This window comes from Juglans regia, chromosome 1, assembly GCF_001411555.2.
Source record: "Juglans regia cultivar Chandler chromosome 1, Walnut 2.0, whole genome shotgun sequence".
Classification (NCBI taxonomy): Eukaryota; Viridiplantae; Streptophyta; class Magnoliopsida; order Fagales; family Juglandaceae; genus Juglans; species Juglans regia.
Window position 1 is genome coordinate 14,555,344 of NC_049901.1, and position 21,767 is coordinate 14,577,110.

At 39.0% G+C, this 21,767-nt stretch overlaps 1 protein-coding gene across 1 annotated transcript; it reads right to left on the reverse strand.

Moving 5' to 3' along the window:
* Positions 1–2,492: 2,492 nt before the first annotated feature.
* On the reverse strand, positions 2,493–21,490 carry LOC109013246 (3-hydroxyacyl-[acyl-carrier-protein] dehydratase FabZ). Its single transcript, XM_018995273.2, has 4 exons — positions 21,158–21,490; positions 21,005–21,065; positions 20,754–20,898; positions 2,493–3,032 (listed from the first exon to the last, which is right to left on the reverse strand). The coding sequence occupies exons 1-4, from the start codon at positions 21,360–21,362 to the stop codon at positions 2,781–2,783; spliced, it is 663 nt and encodes a 220-aa protein (XP_018850818.1). The 5' UTR covers positions 21,363–21,490; the 3' UTR covers positions 2,493–2,780.
* Between the last annotated feature and the right edge of the window lie 277 nt (positions 21,491–21,767).

The window sequence follows — 21,767 nt, forward strand, 5'->3', positions numbered from 1 at the left end:
ATATATATATATATATATATATCTCCCTACTTTTTGCGACTTTTTTTTTTAATTTTTGATTGCTGGTCAACGTGCTATTATGTGATATAATGTTAACATCCAATTGCAAAAGAAACAAAGAAGAAAATTTGATAATTTTATTATTCGGCTATAGCTTGAAAACGAAGCTCAAATACATACAATTTGAGAGAAGTGCTAATTAATTACAACCCACTTAAAACTTCATTAATTAAAATAACTTTGACATCAAATATTGTAAAAGGAAATCGAGCATAAAGCATACAGCCATTCTTACTTTTAAACCTAAGGGACTAGAGGATTGGGAACGAAAATTTCTATTAATTGTTTCATGTATTTGTTGCTGTGATAAAATTTGATTTGTGAAAAAAGTTGATGATTAAAATCTCTTACAAATTAAATCATATCATATCAACAGTATAAAGAGTGTGTTCTTTCCACCGACTTATACTTAGAAATACTCCAAAAATCGCCATTTGTAATCTCATCCTTATTTTGTTGGTGCCACCCTTTCTTTTTTTTTTTCGTCCCTAGTTTTACATTAAATCAACCTTGATTAATAAAGGGGGAAAAAAACGTCTTAGCAACAATTATGCGCACTTTGTCAATTAATGGGTCTCTTGGACCCATCTTCTATAGTTTCATAATAATTCAAAATAATAGTATATGAAGAAAAAAAATCATATATTGGGTTTGATATGATAAACCAAACCAATCAGGGCAGGTAGGAGCGTCATGAAATGGACCCACCAACATCAAGATCCATTCATACTTGCAGGTGCCATATTTCCTCTCCCGCTTTTAAGTTCCCATCTCCATTCTGCCCTACAATTGTTTAGTTTATGCCTTTTTGGGTTTTGTTTTTCTTTTCTTTGATAAAGGTTTGGCCTTAGCTATCATTTTCATTAGGTAATCTTATTAATAATAAATAAATTTAATCCCTTTCATTCTCTTTAAAAAAATCATATAAAAAAAACTTTAGATCATAATATATAAAAAAATGTCAGAATATATTTATATATATATATATAAATATCTTGTAATATTTTAATTACCTCTTTAAAATCTGAGAAGACCTGAGGTCGGCCACGTTCAGATCCACAACATATCATGTTGATGTCATATAACCTGCGCACAGTTGAAAAAGAAAGTGCGAGTAAAAGGATGAGATCATGGGAAAGCATGCAAATGCAACGGCATCCCCCTTTGTAGTTGCTCTGAGAAATATCAAATACCCAATAAAAATGTACCCAACACTCGGCGCAAAAAGCTCGACAGGTGTATGGTTGTAGAGCAAGAAGGTATTTGATCTTAGTGAGCAGCAATAATTGATGTTTCCTACCACCTTAAAAGCAAGGATGGAGAGACGAGCGGAGGGGGGCCATGATGGTCGCATAAAGGACACAGTCCCTCATGCCATTGAGTAGTCCACTACAGATTATGGGCAGCAAGCTAAAGGTAGATGGCACTCATCAGCCGCATCATTGGGGAGGCAAAGCATGGACTGCTTCACCAATTATCTCTCTCAATATGTATACCCTTTTTGCTTTTCTCTAGGAAAGCTACACCAAAATAAAAAAAGATCTTTCGCTTGTGTTATTTGCAGTTATAGGATCTAGTCGGTTTTAATTTCAAAGTTCTATCAAAACCCATGTATAGGATCTTGTTGATTTTAATTTGCCTTCTAAAAATATTATTATGTACAAGATCAAAACTGTGATTCACACTGTGATGTCGAGGCCTTTCACATAGTTTTGTTAAAAAATAATTGGTGCTTTGAATTTTTTAAAATTATAATGAATTTCATTTCACAAATGCTTTCTTAGATTTAAGATCATATCTTCTGATTCTGATTCTGGTAGTCTTTCCTACTTCACTGTTATACAACCTCATATTTTCCATGCTTCAACTGATTTTTTTAATATATATATATATGTTAGTGGACATTATATTATAGCTTTCATTTTTCTTCTCGTTCTTAATTTTAACTTTATAATATGCCAATAATTCTTCTAAATTTAAATCTAAATTTAAAATATTGGTTTTGGTAGAGGGAGAAACCATATATAGCAGAGCATATTCTTTGAATAATAGATAATGATAACAAGTCACAATATTAATACTAAAACTAGTTCCAATAATAATTACAATAACAATAAACCTTAGCCAGATGTCCTAAAAAGAAAAATTAAGGAGAATATTGGCTTGTATTATTTAATCAAACGGAGGCTGCAATTGCTGGCTCTTAAATGAAGAAAGATTAAAATAATAATATAAAAACAATGAATTCTTCAGGGTGGTTGGCCGCTGAATTCCTGATAGTCAGTCTATCATGTTCTTGTTTCTAAGTAGACGAGGACGATGGTTTTATTATATTAAAGACGAATAAAGAAACAAGGCTGAATCAAATCATGTATCCCGGTGAAGGAGAGAGACTGCTGCAGTGGCAACGGGTCCCAAAAGAGTTTTGAGAATTACACAAAATCAACCCAGCATTTAAATGGCCATTCAAACAAAATTCCAATGCTAGTCATTTTCATGACTGGTTGGTTCATCCCATCATACCTTTGGCACCAAAGGGAACTTAAGCGTCTGACAAAACCATGTAACAATAATCGAGTCTGATAAATTCTGAAGTTTTGCAACCCGTGGAGTTCCATATCAGAAGAATAATGTACTTGCAACCAAAAATAGTAAAAGGAAAGAAAGAAACGACATATTGAGAGGAAACACAAAAACTGAAGAATTAGAAACTGAGCACATCAGCCACTCCCTGTAGCCATCAAGAACTCCCCCTCGCATACCACCTCACCTCCAACGTATGCTTTCCCTTCCATCTTTGCTATGCCAAAGCGCTTTTGCAGCTTAACAAGTGTCATTCTCATCACCAAAGTGTCTCCTGCGATCACAGGTTTTCGAAACCTCACTTTGTCAATTCCTGCAAAGAAGAAGTTTTCACGGGACCCTCCCACTTCTGGCTGCAGCATAACCAAACCTCCAACCTGGGCCATTGCCTGTGCCCACCAATGACATTTTCATCAGTACTAAGTACAAGTGTTCATATCATGCTCAAGGTGAACTCCAATCAATATGAAGCATATAAAGAAAAGAATGTCATATTCCAAATCCCATGCCATATCTGGTATATTAAGCATACAACAAACTTTTCTACCCCAAGGCCTGAGGGATACAATCATGGTTTCGTTGTTTGCTTCATGTGTACTATCAAACCAGCAAAATATGAAAATTTAGCTTCCAAAACAAAACCAGTGATCCATTAAAAAAGATGATACAAGGAACAAAGACTGCTTGACATGTGATGATTTACTAGTTCTTGCATGGCCATTTTCCGTGCGCTGATGTATTGTGATTAATGCTCCATTGAAATAAAATTAATACAACAGGATATTGTTTTTCTGGCTCTCAATGAATGAGGCCCTGATCCTCTTCAATCTCTTTACACCAGCTGCTTATTGTGCGCCAGAGACTTGACTATGATCCAAGTAGGTATGCCGTGCTACCTGGCCAGTCCACCCAGCCCACCTGTTATTCTGGGCCAGACAGACTGGGGGAAGTGTAAAAATTTAACAGGGCGGTAGGGACTACCTGCCTGAGAACAGCCTGCCCGCCCAATCAGTCATATATGTAACAAAAACCCCAACACTTCTCTTCAGTTGCTTCTGTTCTAACCCCAACACTTCTTTTTCACTCTTCACCTGATTTCTTCTTCTTCTTCTCCCATTTCTCAGACGTGCAGCTGTGTCTCTCATTTCTCATTTCTTCAGCCACCCATGGCTGTGGCACATAGATCTTGAAGACACCAACAGCCATGGCTATGTGTCCTGTTGTATCACACTGACCTGCGACCATGACTGTGAGTCCCATTGTGTCGCACTAGCCCAAGGCCATGGCCGTGGGTCTCGAATCTGAGATCTCATACTTCAGATCAATCTATTTAATATACTTATCAAAAAAACAAAAAAAGATGGATCTATTTGATATGATCAAAAGATCAGAGATCGGCTCGACTCTTTGAGTTTGATTAGGATTTCTGTGCTGCATGCAAGATTGTATCTAGATTTGATCCTCTAGTTTTCAGAGCTGCACTCCAGACAGTGGGTTGGGAAATTGGCTTCCTGGGAAGGGTAAAAAGTGGTCACCCTGCCCAAGCTAAGGTGGGGGGGAGGTGGCTACCTGCCAGTTTAGGGCAGATAGTAACCGTAATTTGAGTGAAAGGGGCAAATGGAGTAGGTTTGTGGAAATGGAATGGGTTTGTGGAAACATATAAGAGGAGGATGGGGGGTCTTTTCTCGCTACACAAGTTATCATCTTGGAGATGGGGCTAGGATCAAATTCTGGAATGATACTTGGTGTGGTAATGGCGCTTTAAAGGATTTTTTCCTGCTCTTTTTAGGGTTGCAAGTGCCAATGATGTTTCAGTGGCGGAAGTTGTGGTGAGAGTGGGGGAACAAATTTAGTGGAATATCAACTTTAGCCGGGTGGCACAAGATTGGGAAATGGACAATTTTGCAACTTTCTTCAGCCTCCTGTACTCAATCCAACTGAGTAACCAGCATACCGATTCATTGTGGTGGATTCCTACAGAGAAAGGTCTGTTTTCGGTTCGATCATTTTATAAGTCACTTTCTCAAGAATCTCCAACTCAGTATCCATTAAAAAGGATTTGGAGACATAAGGCGCCTCTCAAAGCAGCATTTTTTGTGTGGACGACTTCCTTGGGTAAGATCCTCACAATGGATAATTTGAGGAAACGAAGGGTGATTATTGCAGATTGGTATTGCATGTGTAGGAATGGGGGTGAATCTGTGGACCATCTTTTACTACATTGTGAAGCAGCTCGAGGGTTATGGAACGAGGTATTTAGTAGACTAGACTTGGATTGGGTCATGCCTGAGACAGTAGTGGTGATGTTGTCTAGTTGGACAGATCTAAGAGGCAATCAACAGATCAAGGTTGTATGGAAGATGCTGCCTACTTGCATCATGTGGTGCGTGTGGTAGGAGCGCAATGAATGGACGTTTGAGGACAAAGAGAGATCGTTAGAGGAACTAAAAGTTTTCTTTTTCCGAACTCTTTGTATTTGGGCCATAGTCGTTAATTTTAATGGCCAAGATTTTCATGAGTTCCTTGTATCTTTCACCCATACGTAGTTTAGGGCCTTCTTTGTACTGAACATGGCTTTGCCTATTCTTTTATTAATATACTTTTACTTACAAAAAAAAAATAAAAAATCGAGTGAAACATTGAATAAATAACATTAAGATATATAAATTTATATGTGTAGTATTCTATCTCACAGTCAAAAGAGTGGAATCAGAAGAAGTAATTCTCCCTCGTCTCATATCCTTTCCTTGTGGCAGACCATTCGAAAATCAGTTCAGCATCCATCAGTGTTCAAGTTCCCCAGATCCAAAAACCAGAAGAAGAGCATATCTTTATTGTACCATGTTACCTTGGCAATAGATCAGCCACTTGAGAATAATTTCAGAGAGAGAGAGAGAGGGAGAGGGAGACTAGAAGCTGTAGACATATCTTTTCAGTTTTCTCTGCCGTTAGAACCAACATGATGTGAGAAACAAATTTAAAGAATCTGTCCATCTATGCTTGGGCTTAGGGTTAAGAGATTTGTGGCCCAGGGCTTCAAGATTTAGAAGAAAGGATTAGGGTTCAAAAGTTGGCTAGGACTTTGAAATGATGGGTAACAAGGGCAAGACTGTTGTTTCTTGAAGCAAACAGGTTGCTGGAAAATTCTGGACAATAGCTTCATTTGGAAATTATCAAGGAAAACATATGAATTTTAGGGTTCTGATATTGGTAACTAAACATAGGAAGGTTGACAAGGGAAAGTAGTGGATAGATAGACTTAAACTATGCCAATTATCCACTGTCAAGCTCACCCATAGAGCATGATTGATTATTAGATGCCATTAAAACTTTTAAGATTTTTTTTTTATAACTAAATGATTTTATTAATGATGATAGGCAGAGCCTAAGTACACAAGATGGCATACAAGAGATAAGACCTATCTAGGTCGCAGTAATGGAAACAAGAAAGTTATGAAATCTAGGCCATTAAAATCTATAGCTATGGCCCATAGAAATAAAGTTCTAAAAAAGGAAATTCCTCTATTGTCTGCTCCTTATCTTCAAATGTCCGATCATTGCCCTCCTGCCATATGCACCACATAATGTAGATAGGGACCATCTTCCACACGGCTTTGATTTGTGGAACACCTCCTGGCAGTGTCCAGCTAGCCAAAAACTCAACCACTGTGGCGGGCATTACCCAAGCTAACTCTATTCGGCTAAATACTTCAATCCACAACGCTCGAGCTATCTCACAATGTAATAAGAGATGATTCGATTTCTTACACATGCAGCACCAATCTAGTATAATTACTCTGCGCTTCCTCAGATTATCTGTTGTCAGAATCTTTCCCAGGGAAGCTGTCCAAGTAAAGGAGGCCGCTTTGGGGGGCGCCTTATTCCGCCAAATTCTTCTCCATGGGAACTGATTATTCGGTGAGTGTGTGAGGGACTTGTAGAAGGATCGAACTGAGAAAGTACCCTTACTTGTAGATACCCACCACAACTTGTCCGCTTGTTGTCCATTTGGTTTCGTAGAATATAATAGGCTAAAGAATTCTTCAAAGTTGCCTACTTCCCAATCTTGTGTCACCCTATTGAAAGTGATATTCCATTGGACTTCATCCCCCAATAATACCATGAGATCCGCCACTGAAGCTTCGTGATCACATGCCACCCGAAAAAGTGAGGGAAAGGAATCCTTTATGACATTGAACAGACTTGGGGAATATGTTTGTGTGTGCTTGAGGTCACCCTAGGATTACAAAATCTTGTAAATGTAAAGTTTAGAAATTTAGAAGAAAAGTTGAAAAGTTAACTTTGAAATGATGGGGAGAATAAGGGCAAAAGACCTGTTTCTTGAAGCAAACAGGTTGTTGAAAAGTTCTGGACAGCGCCGTAGTTGGGAAGTAATGGCTGGTTTGATTAGTATTTGGTTGCAAACGAGAACAATGAAAACTTTGTGATTGTTTGGAGTTGTAAATAGCACCAATGCACAGTGAAGAAGAAGAAGAAGAAGGAAGCAATGCTAGGGAAGCCAGTCTTAATGCTCAAAAATCTATATTCCATCATTAAAGTCCAAACCTTGGAACACACTGAAGCATATTTATGTAAATTCATCAACTCTTACTTAACCTACTAGGGCTAGAACTACTAATATAATCCAATTACATTAAATGAAAAGGAAGTCTTAGACAAGGGAGCAAGAGAATCATGGTCAAAGCCAATAGCAGTTTTTCTCTATGACTTCTTTTCCCTTCTTTTTGAGAATCATGGTGGTGTCAGCTTCTCTAATAGCTACTCGCGTTGAGCCCCTCACTTTGTACGTAACATGGGAAATGGCAGGAGGGTGGAGTGGGACGTGCGCAAGATGTGGGAAGAGGTGATGTGTTGTTTACGGTACCTGCAGAAGGAAATTGCAAACATAAAAGCTTTTGTTGGGCATAAAAAAGAAAGATAAAGGTGTAAGTTTGGGGGAGTGTAAAGGTAAGGGGCCGGGCTTGGGGCAAAAGCCCTTCAAACAAAATAAGGGGAAGGGCCCTCAGTGGATTAAGATTTCATGGCCTCAGCACACGGGCCCAATTATGGGGTCTCTCAACTTGGGTGGGACTTAGCCCACGGGCCCATCTGGAGGCATCCAAGTGAGGCAATCCTTGCCACTTTTGGGCCAAGATGGGCCTCAACCCAGAACCCAGCAGAAGGGCAAAGATAGCCTTAGGGATTCTTCTAGTGGTGGTTTGTCGTCAAGGACTATGACGCGTCACTTGCCGGCGCAAGTAGAGCTGCCGGTGGCTGGACAGAACATGCCGACATCGACGGTGGCACCCTCCGATGACGGCTCACACATGCGGGAAGCTCGAATTGTGTCGTTAGAATTTGCGAAGGGCACTCCGACCCTTTTTGGTGGCTGTTCTCTGTCGTGTGGGGGCCAGACCGCGCCGATGAGGTGCAAGGAGGAGGGGGTGACACCGGTGAGCCTATTTGTTCAGGTTATTGATGATGCGAAGGGCTCTCCGAACATTTTTGGTGGCTGTTCTCTGCCGTGTGGGGGCCAGACAATGCCAACATGGTGCGAGGAGGAGGGGCAATGCCGGCAAACCTCCCTGTTCAGGTTGTTGAAGAATCTGGTTTTTACTTGAAGAAGGGGGAGGTTTCTGCAGATTTTGTGCACTTTGATGGGGTGGAAATGGTGTTCTCTGATGATGAGACCTCTCAAAATATTGTCCAAGTCACGGGTGAGCATCTGGATAAAATTCTTTTAGTGGAAGATACCCAAGGTACTCAAATGGATAGCAAGGAGGTAGATACTTTGCCTTTGAACTTTATGTTTCCTGGCCTTCCTGAGGTCTCGGATTAGGTCATTGATACGGTGAAAGCTATTAAAAAATTCGTGGGTTTGGAGAGTGAAGGCTACGAGGAACAATTTATGGTCTTGCTTACAACCATTGAAGCGGGGCATAAACAACAAAGAAAAGCTGGCTCCAAAAAAATAGCGTGAGCTCAAAAGGTTGATGTGGTCAATGAATATTGAGGGAAGCGCTGGCAGGGGCATGTTGAAACGGAAGGGGTTGGCCTTTTCCCAATGAGACAAAAAATTGTGTCGTAGAACGTCCGTGAGCTCAACGAGGTCAATAAACGTATGCAGATTAGAAATTTGCTTCGTGAGTGAAAGGCGGACATTGTATGTAGGAGACTAAGGGTACGTTTGGGTAGTGAGAAGTGTTGAGAAGTGTTGAGAATGTTTGTGAATAGTAGTAAAAAAGTAACGAAAAAGTAATAATAAAATATTGAATAGTAGTAAAAAGTAGATAAAAAGTAATGAATAGTAGAAAAATAGGTAAAAAGTAATAATAAAATAAAGAATAGTAGTGAGAGTAATAGGAAAGTTGTGAGAAGCTTATGGAGTTGTGCTCATGTGGATTGGGTATATTTGGCCTCAAATGGGGCATCAGGAGGGGTTGTGGTTATGTGGAATAGATGGGTTGTGGAAAAAATGGAGGATTTCATAGGTACGTACTTGTTGCATGCTCTTTTAAAAGTGTGTCAGATAACTTTTTGTGGGCATTTGCAGGTGTCTATAGGCCAAACTTAGACAACAATAGAGCATCTTTGTGGGACGAATTAGCAGGAGTTCACAGCTGGTGGGAACTTCCATGGTGCATTGGGGGAGATTTCAATGTTACTAGATTCCAAATGAGTCCTCAAGTAATAGAAGGGGGCGGCCATCAATGGTTGAGTTCTCTGACTGCATCTCTGACTTAAACTTGATTGATCTGCCACTAGCTGGGGGTACAACCACGTGGGCTAATAATCAGACATAGTCTCGGTTGGACCGTTTCTTAATATCTCCAGAATGGGAAAGTCATTTCCCGAATGTTTGGCAAAAGTATTTGCCTCATGTTGGGTCGGATCACTGGCCTATCTTGCTTGATTGTGGTGGCCTCCGTAGAAGACGACGGTATTTCAAATTTGAAAATATGTGGCTGAAATCTGAAGGTTTTGTAGAAAGAGTAAGACAGTGGTGGTCATCGTACCAGATTGAGGGTACACCTAGTTTTGTCCTTGCGAGGAAATTGAAAGTGTTAAAAAGAGACTTGAAGTTGTGGAACACGCAATCGTTCGGAGACATTGGGGAAAACAAGAAAAGCAAGTTGAAAGAGATCCACGAAATAGAAAGACTCCAAGAGGCTAGGCCTCTTACTCGGGAAGAATTAGATCAGAAGGCATTGTTAGGGACGGAGCTAGAGAGAATTATATTATTAGAAGAGACATCTTGGTGGCAAAAATCAAGAGTTTTGTGGTTAAGGGAATGAGATAGAAGTACGAAGTTCTTTCATAGTATTGCAAATTCTCACAAAAGAAACAATAACATAGAGATGCTGAAGATTGATGGGGTGGAATGTAGGGAAGAGTAGGCACTTCATGACCATGTAGTTGGTTTCTATGAGAAACTACCATCTGAGCCGATGGGATGGCAGCCCTCCCTTGATGACCTTGCTTTTGATACCATTGGACCGAGTGACGTATCTCGGATGGAGAGGGTTTTTGAGGAGGAGGAGGTTTTCGAAGTAGTGAGGAAGATGGGCAAGGATAAGACTACGGGGCCTAACTGATTCTCTATGGGTGTCTTCCAAGAATGTTGGGATGTCATCAAGGAAGATCTTATAAAAGTGTTTCAGGAGCTCTGTGTTTGAAGAATTTGAGAAAAGCTTAAATTATTGGGGACGGAGCTAGGCCTCTTACTCAGGAACAATTAGATCAGAAGGCATTGTAGGGGACAGAGCTAAAGAGAATTATATTATTAGAAGAGACATCTTGGCGGCAAAAATCAAGAGCTTTGTGGTTAAGGGAATGAGATAGAAGTATGAAGTTCTTTCATAGTATTGCAAATTCTCACAGGAGAAACAATAACATAGAGATGTTGAAGACTGACGGGGTGGAATGTAGGGAAGAGCAGGCAATTCATGACCATGTAGTTGGTTTCTATGAGAAACTACTATCTAAGCCGATGGGATGGCGGCCCTCCCTTGATGACCTTGCTTTTGATAAAATTGGACCGAGTGATGTATCTCGGATGGAGAGGGTTTTTGAGGAGGATGAGGTTTTCGAAGTAGTGAGGAAGATGGGCAAAGATAAGACTCCGGGGCCTGACGGATTCTCTATGGGCGTCTTCCAAGAATGTTGGGATGTCGTGAAGGAAGATCTTGTAGAGGTGTTTCAGGCAATGTTTTGAATACCGTACCGGATGGCGTACCGGTCAAGACACTGGAACGAAATATTTCGGTACCGGTACCGTTTCGGGATAGTCGATATATGAATAAATTATATATATAAATATATATAACAATTATATTCTAAAATAATAGTTTATATATGAATAAATTATATATAAATACATACATACATATAAATTATAAATAGTCTAATCTAAATTGGGAGTCAAAAAATAAACTTGTAGTTTGAAAAAACGAAAAAAAAAAAAAACACAGCCGAAATATCGGCCGGTACCGGCCGAAATATAGGCCGGTACAGGCCGAAATTTAGGTTGAAACGGCCGGTATCGGCCGGTACGGCCGGTATTTTGGCCGGTACGGTATATATCTAGTACCTGTACCGGCCGAACGGCCGAAACGAAAAATTTCAGCCGTACCGGCCGGTACGGTACGAAATTAAAAACATTGGTTTCAGGAGCTCTTTGTGCTTGAAGAATTTGAGAAAAGCTTAAATACCACTTTCATCGCATCAATTCCAAAGAAGGTGAGGGCTAATGAGATTAAGGATTTTCGACCCATTAGCTTAGTGAATAGAGTGAATAAGATCATATCCAAAGTGCTTGCAAATTGACTAAGCGAGGTAGTAGGGAAGATCATCACCAAACCCCAAAATGCTTTTGTTAAAGATGATACACTTGTTTTTTGTAAGCCAGACCGAAATTTAATTCAAGTGTTGAAGGCCTTGCTGCTTTATTTTGAAGCAGTCTCCGGTTTGAAAGTGAATTTAAATAAATCAGAGATGGTTTTAATTGGAGATGTTCCTAATATCCGACAGTTGGCTAGCACGTTGGGGTGTAAGATAGCCTATCTTCCTTTGACATACTTGGGACTTCCGTTGGGGTTGGTTGCGAGGGCGTCCTCTATATGGGAGACGGTGATTGAGAAGATAGAGAAGAGATTAGCAGGATGGAAGAGAATGTACTTATCGAAAGATGGATCACTTTGATCAAGGGTACACTTTCTAACCTGCCAACTTATTTTTTATCACTTTTTCCTATACCTGCAAGTGTGGCATATCGAATTGAAAAGCTCCAACGTGACTTCTTGTTGGGTGGCATGGGGGAGGAGTTCAAATTCCATCAAGTGAATTGGGAAACGGTATGTCGTCCTATCTCCAATGGTAGTTTGGGTATTAGAAATGTGAGGAAATTTAATCGAGCATTACTTGAAAAATGGTTGTGGAGATATAATAAGGAACCTGAAGCCTTGTGGAAGGTGGTGATTGAGCATAAATATGGAGGCATATGGGGGGGATAGAGTACTAAAGAAGTTAGAGGAGCACATGAAGTGGGGTTGTGGAAACACATTAGAAGAGGATGGAGGGTTTTTACTCGACACACTTGATTCCAGTTGGGGGAGGGCTCCAGGATTAAATCCTGGAAAGATATTTGGTGTGGGGATACCCCCCTACAAGTTTCATTCCCGTCATTATTCCAAATTGCTAGTGATAAAGAAGTTGCAATGGCAGATGTCATGGGGTTTTCGGGTGGACAAATCTATTGGGACATCACTTTTAGTGGAGTAGCACAAGATTGGGAGATGAGCAGTTTTGCTGATTTTTACAACCTCTTGTACTCTGTTAAACCGAGCAATCAACAAGAAGATGGATTGTGGTGGTCACCCACTGGGAAATGTGCATTTTCGGTTCGCTCTTTTTATAAGATTCTCACTCAAGAGCCTAACTCTTATTTTCCTTGGAAAAGACTTTGGAGACACAAGGCACCCTCCAAAGCTGCTTTTTCGTGTGGACAACATCATTGGGCAAAATCCTCACAACTGATAATTTGTGGAAAATGAGGGTTATCATAATAAATTGGTGTTACATCAGTAGGGAAGGGGGAGAGTCGGTGAACCATCTTCTTTTACATTGTGAGACAGCAAGGGTTTTGTAGAATGAGGTGATCGGTCGAGTAGAGCTGGCTTGGGTTATGCCAGAGACTGTAGTGACAGTGCTGGCCAGTTGGACAAATATAGGAGGCATGCAGCAGATTAAAGCGGTTTGGATGATGATCCTTATTTGCATGATGTGGTGCTTGTGGCAAGAGCGCAATGCGAGGACGTTTGAAGACAAAGAGAGATCATTAGAGGAACTTAAAACTATATTTTACACTACTCTATGTACCTGGGTCATTGCTGTTGATTTTAATGGCATGGACCTTCATGACTTTCTTATTTCTTTGGCGCCTTCTTAACTAGGGCACACAATGTTTTTTCTTATTTGTATCAGGCTTTACCTAATTCTTTGATTAATAAAGTTTTGTTTACCTACAAAAAAAATGTATTAGCAAATAATATAAGCATAGCACATTTATAATTAAATATGTAATATATAACCTAATTACTTACATCTATATATTGAATATATTTCATAATTATATTTTATAATTTGTACAATAATTAGTCGATAAGATTTAATAATTCCATATGCTAGTACGTGGGAACCATATATGGAATAGATATATGCTATCATATTATGTAACACCCCGTTCTCATAGGATAGAGATGTTACTAACATTCATAACATAGTGCACAGTGAAGAAATTCGTATCTTGAAATACCTCATTTATTGAAACATCAACTAAACTAAACATAACTATTTTTGAAACATGAAACTGAAAACATAGAGTAAAAACATAAACTAAACTAATTCTTGTGTAAATAACACTTATTCCTTTCTAAGAGCTCGTTTGTTTTTAGAGATGAGATTAAAATTAAAAAATTGAATAAAATATTGTTAAAGTATATTTTTTAATATTATTTTTGTTTTGGGATTTGAAAAAATTAAATTGTTTATTTTATTTTGTATTGGAAGTTGAGAAAGTTGTAATGATTACATGAGATGAAATGTTTTTTAAAAACAAACGAGGCCTAAGTCTTTACACTAGATCTATTCCTGGCCCTCCAACTCTCTGTCCTCATACTCATCATCTGTGACAGTTAAGCATAGAAGAAAGTAGAGAAACAAACAAAAATGAGTCGAATACTCAATAAATAGCACACCATATCGTAAAATACATCTTAGCCTAACATAGACTTAGGCCTCGTTTGTTTTGGGAAAACTTTTCATCTCATCTCATCTCATCTCATCTCATCTAATCTAATCATTACAACTTTCCCAACTTCCAATACAAAATAAAATAAACAATTTAACTTTTTCAAATCCCAAAATAAAAATAATATTAAAAAATATACTCTAACAATATTTTATTCAACTTTTTAACTTTAATCTCATCTCATCTCCGAAAACAAACGAGGCCTTAATTTTTGAAAGACTCTTCATAACATACATACATCATCACAAATTTACATAGCATATCTATTCATCATTAACATGAGCGGAATTATACATAATTATGGCAAACATGTAACAAGAATGCATAAATGACTAACTTTATGCATTTTCTAACAATCATACATGACTTGTTTATCTTGTCTTCGCTTATCATATGGTGACCTGCGCTTGAGTCCGTAGCACCACATAGCTTGTCATAACATGGAATGAAACACGCTTAAGTCCGTGTTTCACCTAACATATAGTGTACCACGCTTCGGTCCGTGGCACCACTTATCATAACTTGTGGTGAACACCCTTAGGTCCGTGGCACCGCTTATCATAACTTGTGGTGAACACGCTTAGGTCTGTGTTTCACTTATTATCTGGTGAACCACGCTTAGGCCCGTGGCACCGTTAACATAACTTGTGATGAACACGCTTAGGTCCGTGTCATCCTTAACATAACTTGTGATGAACACGCTTAGGTCCGTGTCATCATTATCATAACTTGTGATGAACACGCTTAGGTCCGTGTCATCCTTAACATAACTTGGAGTGAAACATGCTTAGGTCCGTGTTTCACTTAACGTATGGTAAACCACACTTAGGTCCATGGCACCGTCTTAACATAACCTTTGGTGAACATGCTTAGGTCCGTGTTACTCTTAAAACTTCTTATCTTTCTTAATGCACGAGAAGTTTGTTGGACTTCATAAACTTTTCTATCATGGCATATACTTGTACATAGCATAACATAACATAGTATGGCATAATGTGATCTAAACATAAACATTCCATGACATGCATGATCCGAGAACTACATGAACATTACATGACATATATGATCTAAATACTTCATGACATTTCATTGTATGGCATACATGTGATTTTATGACATATCACCCATCAAATCGCAGTCCATAAGCATAACATACATAAGCTCACTTACATGCATATCATTATAATTCATAAGTCGCAATCCATAATAGCATAACATATATAAGCTCACTTACATGCATATCATTATAATTTATCGAAGATCATGAAAGGGATCTAACCTTGACTTAGCTCATAGCATAGCGTAGACAAACATCACATTCTCATATACAATTAGAACATTTACAGAACACATGCAATTATATGATCATACTAATTACCAACTAGCGCCGCTTCCCGATTCCCACTGTGTAGTGTGTTACCTATACGAGGTACTAGACGTTACTAATTTCCTAGAAAAGCATGTCGTAATACTCTATGTAATTAAATACGTATAATGGAACTTGATTAAAATAATAGGCTTCATAGCATACTTTAAAAACATACTTTAAAATCCCTTAAATACTTTTTATAAAAATTGTGTCTATGGGTTCATAATTATTCATGTAAAACTTTGGGCTAGTTTAAATTCCAGTCCAATTTCTATTAAAGAAAAATAGCCGAACTAATATCACTAAAACGGGTTTTTGTAAAGCACCACCAGCCCACTTTAAAACAATAAAACAGTTTCTGTCTACCCAAAATTCAACCACTTATATTATTATAGTTTCTGAAATGAGCCCAACAAGTTCGTTTAAAAAAAACTAGGCCCAATACCAACTTAAATGAAACACTCGCCAAATGGGCTTAGGGCCCAAGGCCCCTTATGAACTCAAGGGTGGCTACTCTTCTGGAAATTAAAACACACGGGACTAAAACAGGTGAAAGAAGTGGCCGTGCGATGCTCACCGAGGGGAGGAGTTGATGCACGGCGGCTCTAGGTGGCTGGGAAGGATTGGCAGCGCAGCTAGGGGGTACCTATGGTGGTGCGACACCGAGAGAGGGAGAGAGGGAGAGTTTAGAGAGAGGAACTATCAAAATCGACAAAAATAGAGAGAGGGGAGGGTGGCAGACGGCAGTGGCTTACCAGAAAAGAGTGGGCTCGACGGGGTTGGGCTGGTCGACGGTGGTTGGCCACAACACCCAGCGATTTGGTCACTAACAACAGAAGGAAAAACAACGGGAAAGGCTTAAACAGCAACGGTGTACATCGAGGTGGGAGGAGAGCTTACCGTCGACGGCGTCTGCGGTGGATTCTGGCGAGGTAAGTGTCTCAGTTGGATGTAAGAGTGGTTTCTTGGTTTGCAAATGTTGTTGTGTTGGGCTGGAGTGTATGATGTTTCTTGTGTTTATTTCTGAAGGGTCTTGTGGGATTCTTATAGACAATGGGAAAGAATAACGTGAGTCTTCAGGAGATATGCTATGGTTCAAAGTTGGCTACACTTAGGAAACTATTCCTACGAGGATACATACACTGAGAGGAGTTTTTGAAGAGTTTGAGTTGGAGTTAGTTTCAAACTAGGAACCTATTCCAATATGGGAACCTATTCCAATATGGGAACCTAATGGATGACTATACGAAGATTTTGATAGGGAAAGACTCACTGTTTTAATTTATCTGCTAGCATATTCCTAAAATAATGATAAAAAAAATAATACTAATTTTAAGCCCTAAATTTGGACCGGTATGTTACATATTATTGTATGTATTAATAATATGTGACTAACATGGTCTCGGGGGGCTCCTTTACTTGGTTCCATCAAGAGCACCCTTTCTAACTTACCTACATACTTTTTTCTTTGTTCCAATTGCCTGTCAGTGTAGTGGCTTGGATTGAGAAACTGTATCGTGATTTCCTATGGAGTGGGATAAGGGATGAATTCAAATTTCACCTGGTCAGCTGGGATAAGGTGTGTAGATCAATCTCGTCAAGTGGTTTGGGTATAAAGAATTTGAAAACATTCAATCGGACCTTACTTGGGAAGTGGCTATGGAGGTATAACATGGAGACAGACGCCCTATGGAAACCGGTGATTGATTGTAAATATGAAAGCTTATGGGGGATTTGGAAACATATTAGGCGCGGGTGGGGGGACTTTATTTCTCATTCTAAATTAGTGTTGGGGAGGGGGTCCCGTATTAAGTTTTGGGAGGATATTTGGTGTGGGAATGTGGCTCTAAAGGATACCTTTCTAGCTGTTTTTCGAGTGGCTCGCAATCAGGAAGCATCCATTGAGGACCTCATGCTTATATCAGGGGATCAAGTGCAGTGGAACGTCACATTTAGTAGAGCGGCGCACAAGATTGGGAAGTAGACATCTTTGAGGCTTTTTTCAGCCTCTTATATTCTGTGAAGCTGAATAGACAGCAAGCTGATAGTTTATGGTGGAACCCCGCGTGTAAGGGCATCTTCTTAGTTCGATCCTTCTATAAGGCCCTCTCCCAAGCTGCAACTATTCAGTTCCCATGGAAGAGACTTTGGAGAAATAAGGCGCCTCCAAAAGCGATCTTCTTTACAAGGATAGCAGCGTGGGAGAAGATTCTGACTACTGACAACCTGAGGAAGCGACAAATAGTTATACTAGACAGGTGTTGCATGTGTAAAAGATCCAGTGAGTGGAAGTCTTGTGGGTGGAAGTCTTCAGCCGAGTAGAGTTATCCTTTGTTATACCGGCAACTGTGGTTGATCTATTGGCCAGTTGGACACTTCCGAGAGGAGTTCAACAAATTAAGGAGGTGTGGAAAATGATCCCGATCTGTGTCATGTGGTGCATATGGCAAGAGCGCAATGATCGGACTTTCAAAAACAAGGAGCGGTCGCTGGAGGAACTTAGAGCTTTATTTTTCCGTACTTTATTGCTATGGGCCATTGCTTTAGATTTTAATGGCTTGAATTTTTGTGACTTTCTAGCTTCCTTTTAGTTGACTTAGATAGGTCTTATCTCTTGTATACCATCTTGTGTACTTGGGCTTTGCCTATCTCTATTTATAATATTATCAATTACTTATAAAAAAAAATATATGTAGGCATATAATATATTGTTAATATAGATAAATATCAACTAATTAGATATTAATTATTTATAAATTTTTAAAATCTTATAATTCAATAGAGGTTAGTTGTACAAATTCAATATTAGATTTTTTATTTTTTTATTTATCTAATTTATTTATTATTAAATCTTATTTAAAAATAAATAAACCATTTGAGCTCGAGCTCGTTTGTGGGACAAGCTCGAACAAAGAATAAATAAAAATATCGAGCTCGAGCATTTTGAGTTGAGTTGAGCTGAGCTCGGCAAGCCAAAAATTGGCTCGACTCAATTACAGCCCTAAAGAGAATGCACCTAATTAAGACCTAGAGGTAGATACAGGGAAGTCATGGAGACTAAGACCATTAAAATATATAGCAATAGCTCACATAAATAAAGTCTTAAAGAAAAAAATCTAAGATCTTCCAGAAAGCGCTCCCGATCCTCGAAGTTCCACTCATTCCTCTTCGTCAAAATGCACCACAAAAGACAAATAGGTTCCATCTTCAACACAGCTGGAATCCGGGCATACCCTTCAGACCTCTCCAATTGGCTAAAAGATCAACCAACTCTCTCTATTTCTCAAAAACATGTCTTAAATGTACACCTTCCCCCCTATACTCCTGATAACAAGAATTTTTGAAATAATAGCCTGGAAAGCATCAAGAAAGTTTGCTTTTGCAAGGTATCTTTAAGTGGCCTTTCTGACCATCTATTTGAATTTAACCATACAAGTATTTGGATGGACAATGAACGCACACAAACTACCACTCTGCTTTTTTACTTCTCCATTTTTCCATTGCCACAACCAACCAATCCCATTTCCATGATATAGTTGGCCAATGTTGTCTAAAGGAAGCAGGAAAGGAAATACGTCCCAAATTGTTTGTAAGGTTGAAACATAGAAACCATAGGTAGATTAGCATGCTAACAATTCATAGTTCTAAAGCATTTCAAATTATAAACTGTTATGCTCTATTCCAAGCCTAAGTTAGCACTCCACCCTAAAATAAGCTTCCCACTATCCCAATTCCCAAGCAATGATTTGCATCAATCTTTATACAGCTTCACTGTCATTTAAAGGACAAATACTCTAGACAATGGAATGGGTAGTCTCTTTTTTTTATAGATCAGAATAGGTAGTCTTATCTAGCATAAAATCTAAAAGAAATAAAGGGAAGAAGGGTTTTGGAATTTCTAATCAGAACCCTATGTTTTCTTTGTCCTTGATAAAAAAGAAAATGGAAACCCGATATCACTTACAGGGAAGGAAAGAAAAATTAACTCATATAGACATGGCATAACCTTATTCGCAACTGCTATAGCTTCTTGTATGAATCCTCTTTCCTATTACCTTTTCAACTTAGTTCAGGCAAAAATTTCTATTGAACTAGCAACTGCCATTGTAAATCTTTGAAGATTGGAGCAATCATTGATCTTAGTGACTTCCAAAACCTTTTAGATGAATTAGTGCTGTCTTGCTCTCTCTTGCTGCTAAATCTAGCTTGATGTGCATACATTCACTCTATTTTCTATCTTTTGATGTATAGCCACTTCACACTCTCAATGTCCCCTGTTAAGTTAATTTGTGAGAGCCGAAACTGTGGTTGATGTGGTATCATAATCAAGGAGTTAAAGAAGTTGAATAAGGATCAATTCTCTGACCTGTCGAATAGGGTACTACGGGCTAAAGAGAGGATAGAAAATCCCCAGAAACTTGTCCAGCAAAACCCATTAGATGGAAACTGGTGTAAAGAAGAGGCGAGTGCAGTCAAAGAGTATGGTGATCTTAGTAGAGCCGAAGAGAGCTTGTTCAAGGAAAATTCACTGGTGCAACGGCTAAACTTGGGGAACTATAACACTAAATTATTCTTCAGGGCTATGAAGAATCACAACAACTGAAACACAATCCCACAGAGAAAGGGATTTAGATGTTCCATTGACAGAGGGGAAGCCAACCTAGGGAGATGACACAGACCTATCAATGCAATAGTAGGACTGAAACAAACCAGCAACATATGACCTATCAACGCAGTAGTAGGACTGAAACAAACCAGCAACATACAATACGGGAGGTTTCATACCATTTTTTTAATTTCTTTGCATTGAAGAATCATACAAATGGTTGATTCCTGCGTGATACACTTGATCGAAACAGTTTTATATCATGTTTCCCCAATGGTAGCCGACAATAAGAAAACATCTCAAGAGGCACTCCTCCAACATAACCACCCAAGTCTAATTCAAGTTATTCAACCTGCAAAATCCCCTATTATATTTGTGGGTGATGCTCGGTTAAAAGCAATACTTCTTGAGTAAACCCCACAACTAAATGATATAAAATAAACATGAGACCATGACAGTCACGACAATGAGGAAGCTGAAACAATCCCAAAGGCCAGGTAGTCACTTATAAAAGAGAGAGCCTGTTAAGATGAAAATCAGCATTTCCAGTTTCTCCTATTATTATGGCTAGGCATACATCAACTGCTCCTCAACTCTTTCAAACTCACGATGAGATAAATTGATGTATTCTTATTTTGTTTCAGATCACTAATCCCGTATCCATTGATTAATAAGAAAATAAATATTTCTCTAAAAACTTTTATTATATCCAAATACTAATTAACAAGTGTGAAACATTCTTTAATATATAAAGAATACCAGGGTCGAGTAGTATTTGTAAATTAATACTTATAAAGCGAAAGAATAATGGGGAAAACGATCAGTACCTCAACCATGAGGACACCAGGCATAATAGGCCTCTCGGGGAAGTGCCCGGGAAAGAAGTTATCATTTATAGTCACATTCTTGATAGCAACCGCAGAAACCCCAGGATTGTACTCAATCACCCTATCCACTAACAGAAATGGAAAACTACAACACCGGGCAAAAGAAGCATCAGAACATAGAGAATAATAATAAACAACAACAACGCGAAGCATAAAGCACGAGAAAAAGCAAAAAATTGACAAAGACCCACCGGTGGGGCAGAATTTCCCGTATCTGATTAATATCCATGACTGTAGGAAATGCCGGGTATCCTGCAAAAAGGATCAGAAATAAATGCTAAAAAAAATATAATTTGCTTTGCGATGGCAAAGAACTTAAAACAGAAATGTTAAAGAATACATACTATTTTCAATGGGTATATCTTGGCTGGTGTTGTCCCCTCCATTGAGAGAACAGCATGTGACGGAATTGGAACGGTGGTAGGATTGAAGCGAGAGAGAACGAGGTACAGAGAAAGAAAGAGAGAGCCCGGACGGAGAGAACCTTCTGGGTTTGTTCAGAGAGTGAGAAAGAGTGGGAGAGAGAAGGGAACTGGAGGCGGCTGCCATTTTTTTTCCTCGAGAGATACAGAGAGGAGAGCGGAGAGTTCGAAGTGGGTGCGAGGGGGGAAGTGAAGTTGGGGGGATGGTATTACCGTGGGCAGGACTCCATGAACTACTTTCAACGCATCTGTCCTCAAGGGGGTCCCAGCCGAATATATAAAAGAGATTACTCGGCATCCAAATGGGCAGGCCTTTCGCTCAAAACAAATGGCCCGGCCTCTTTTTGTTTACCAAGAGTAAAATACAGATGAAAATATGGAAACAAAACAATCAAATGAGTAAGAAAATTAAAAAGGAAGAAAGCAACAATGGATACATATAAACCGTAGGTGGCGCAATTGATTGAACTTCTGGCATTTTCAGATTAGGCGAATTACAATGTATGAAAAAAGAAAAATTTTATTTTCAAAC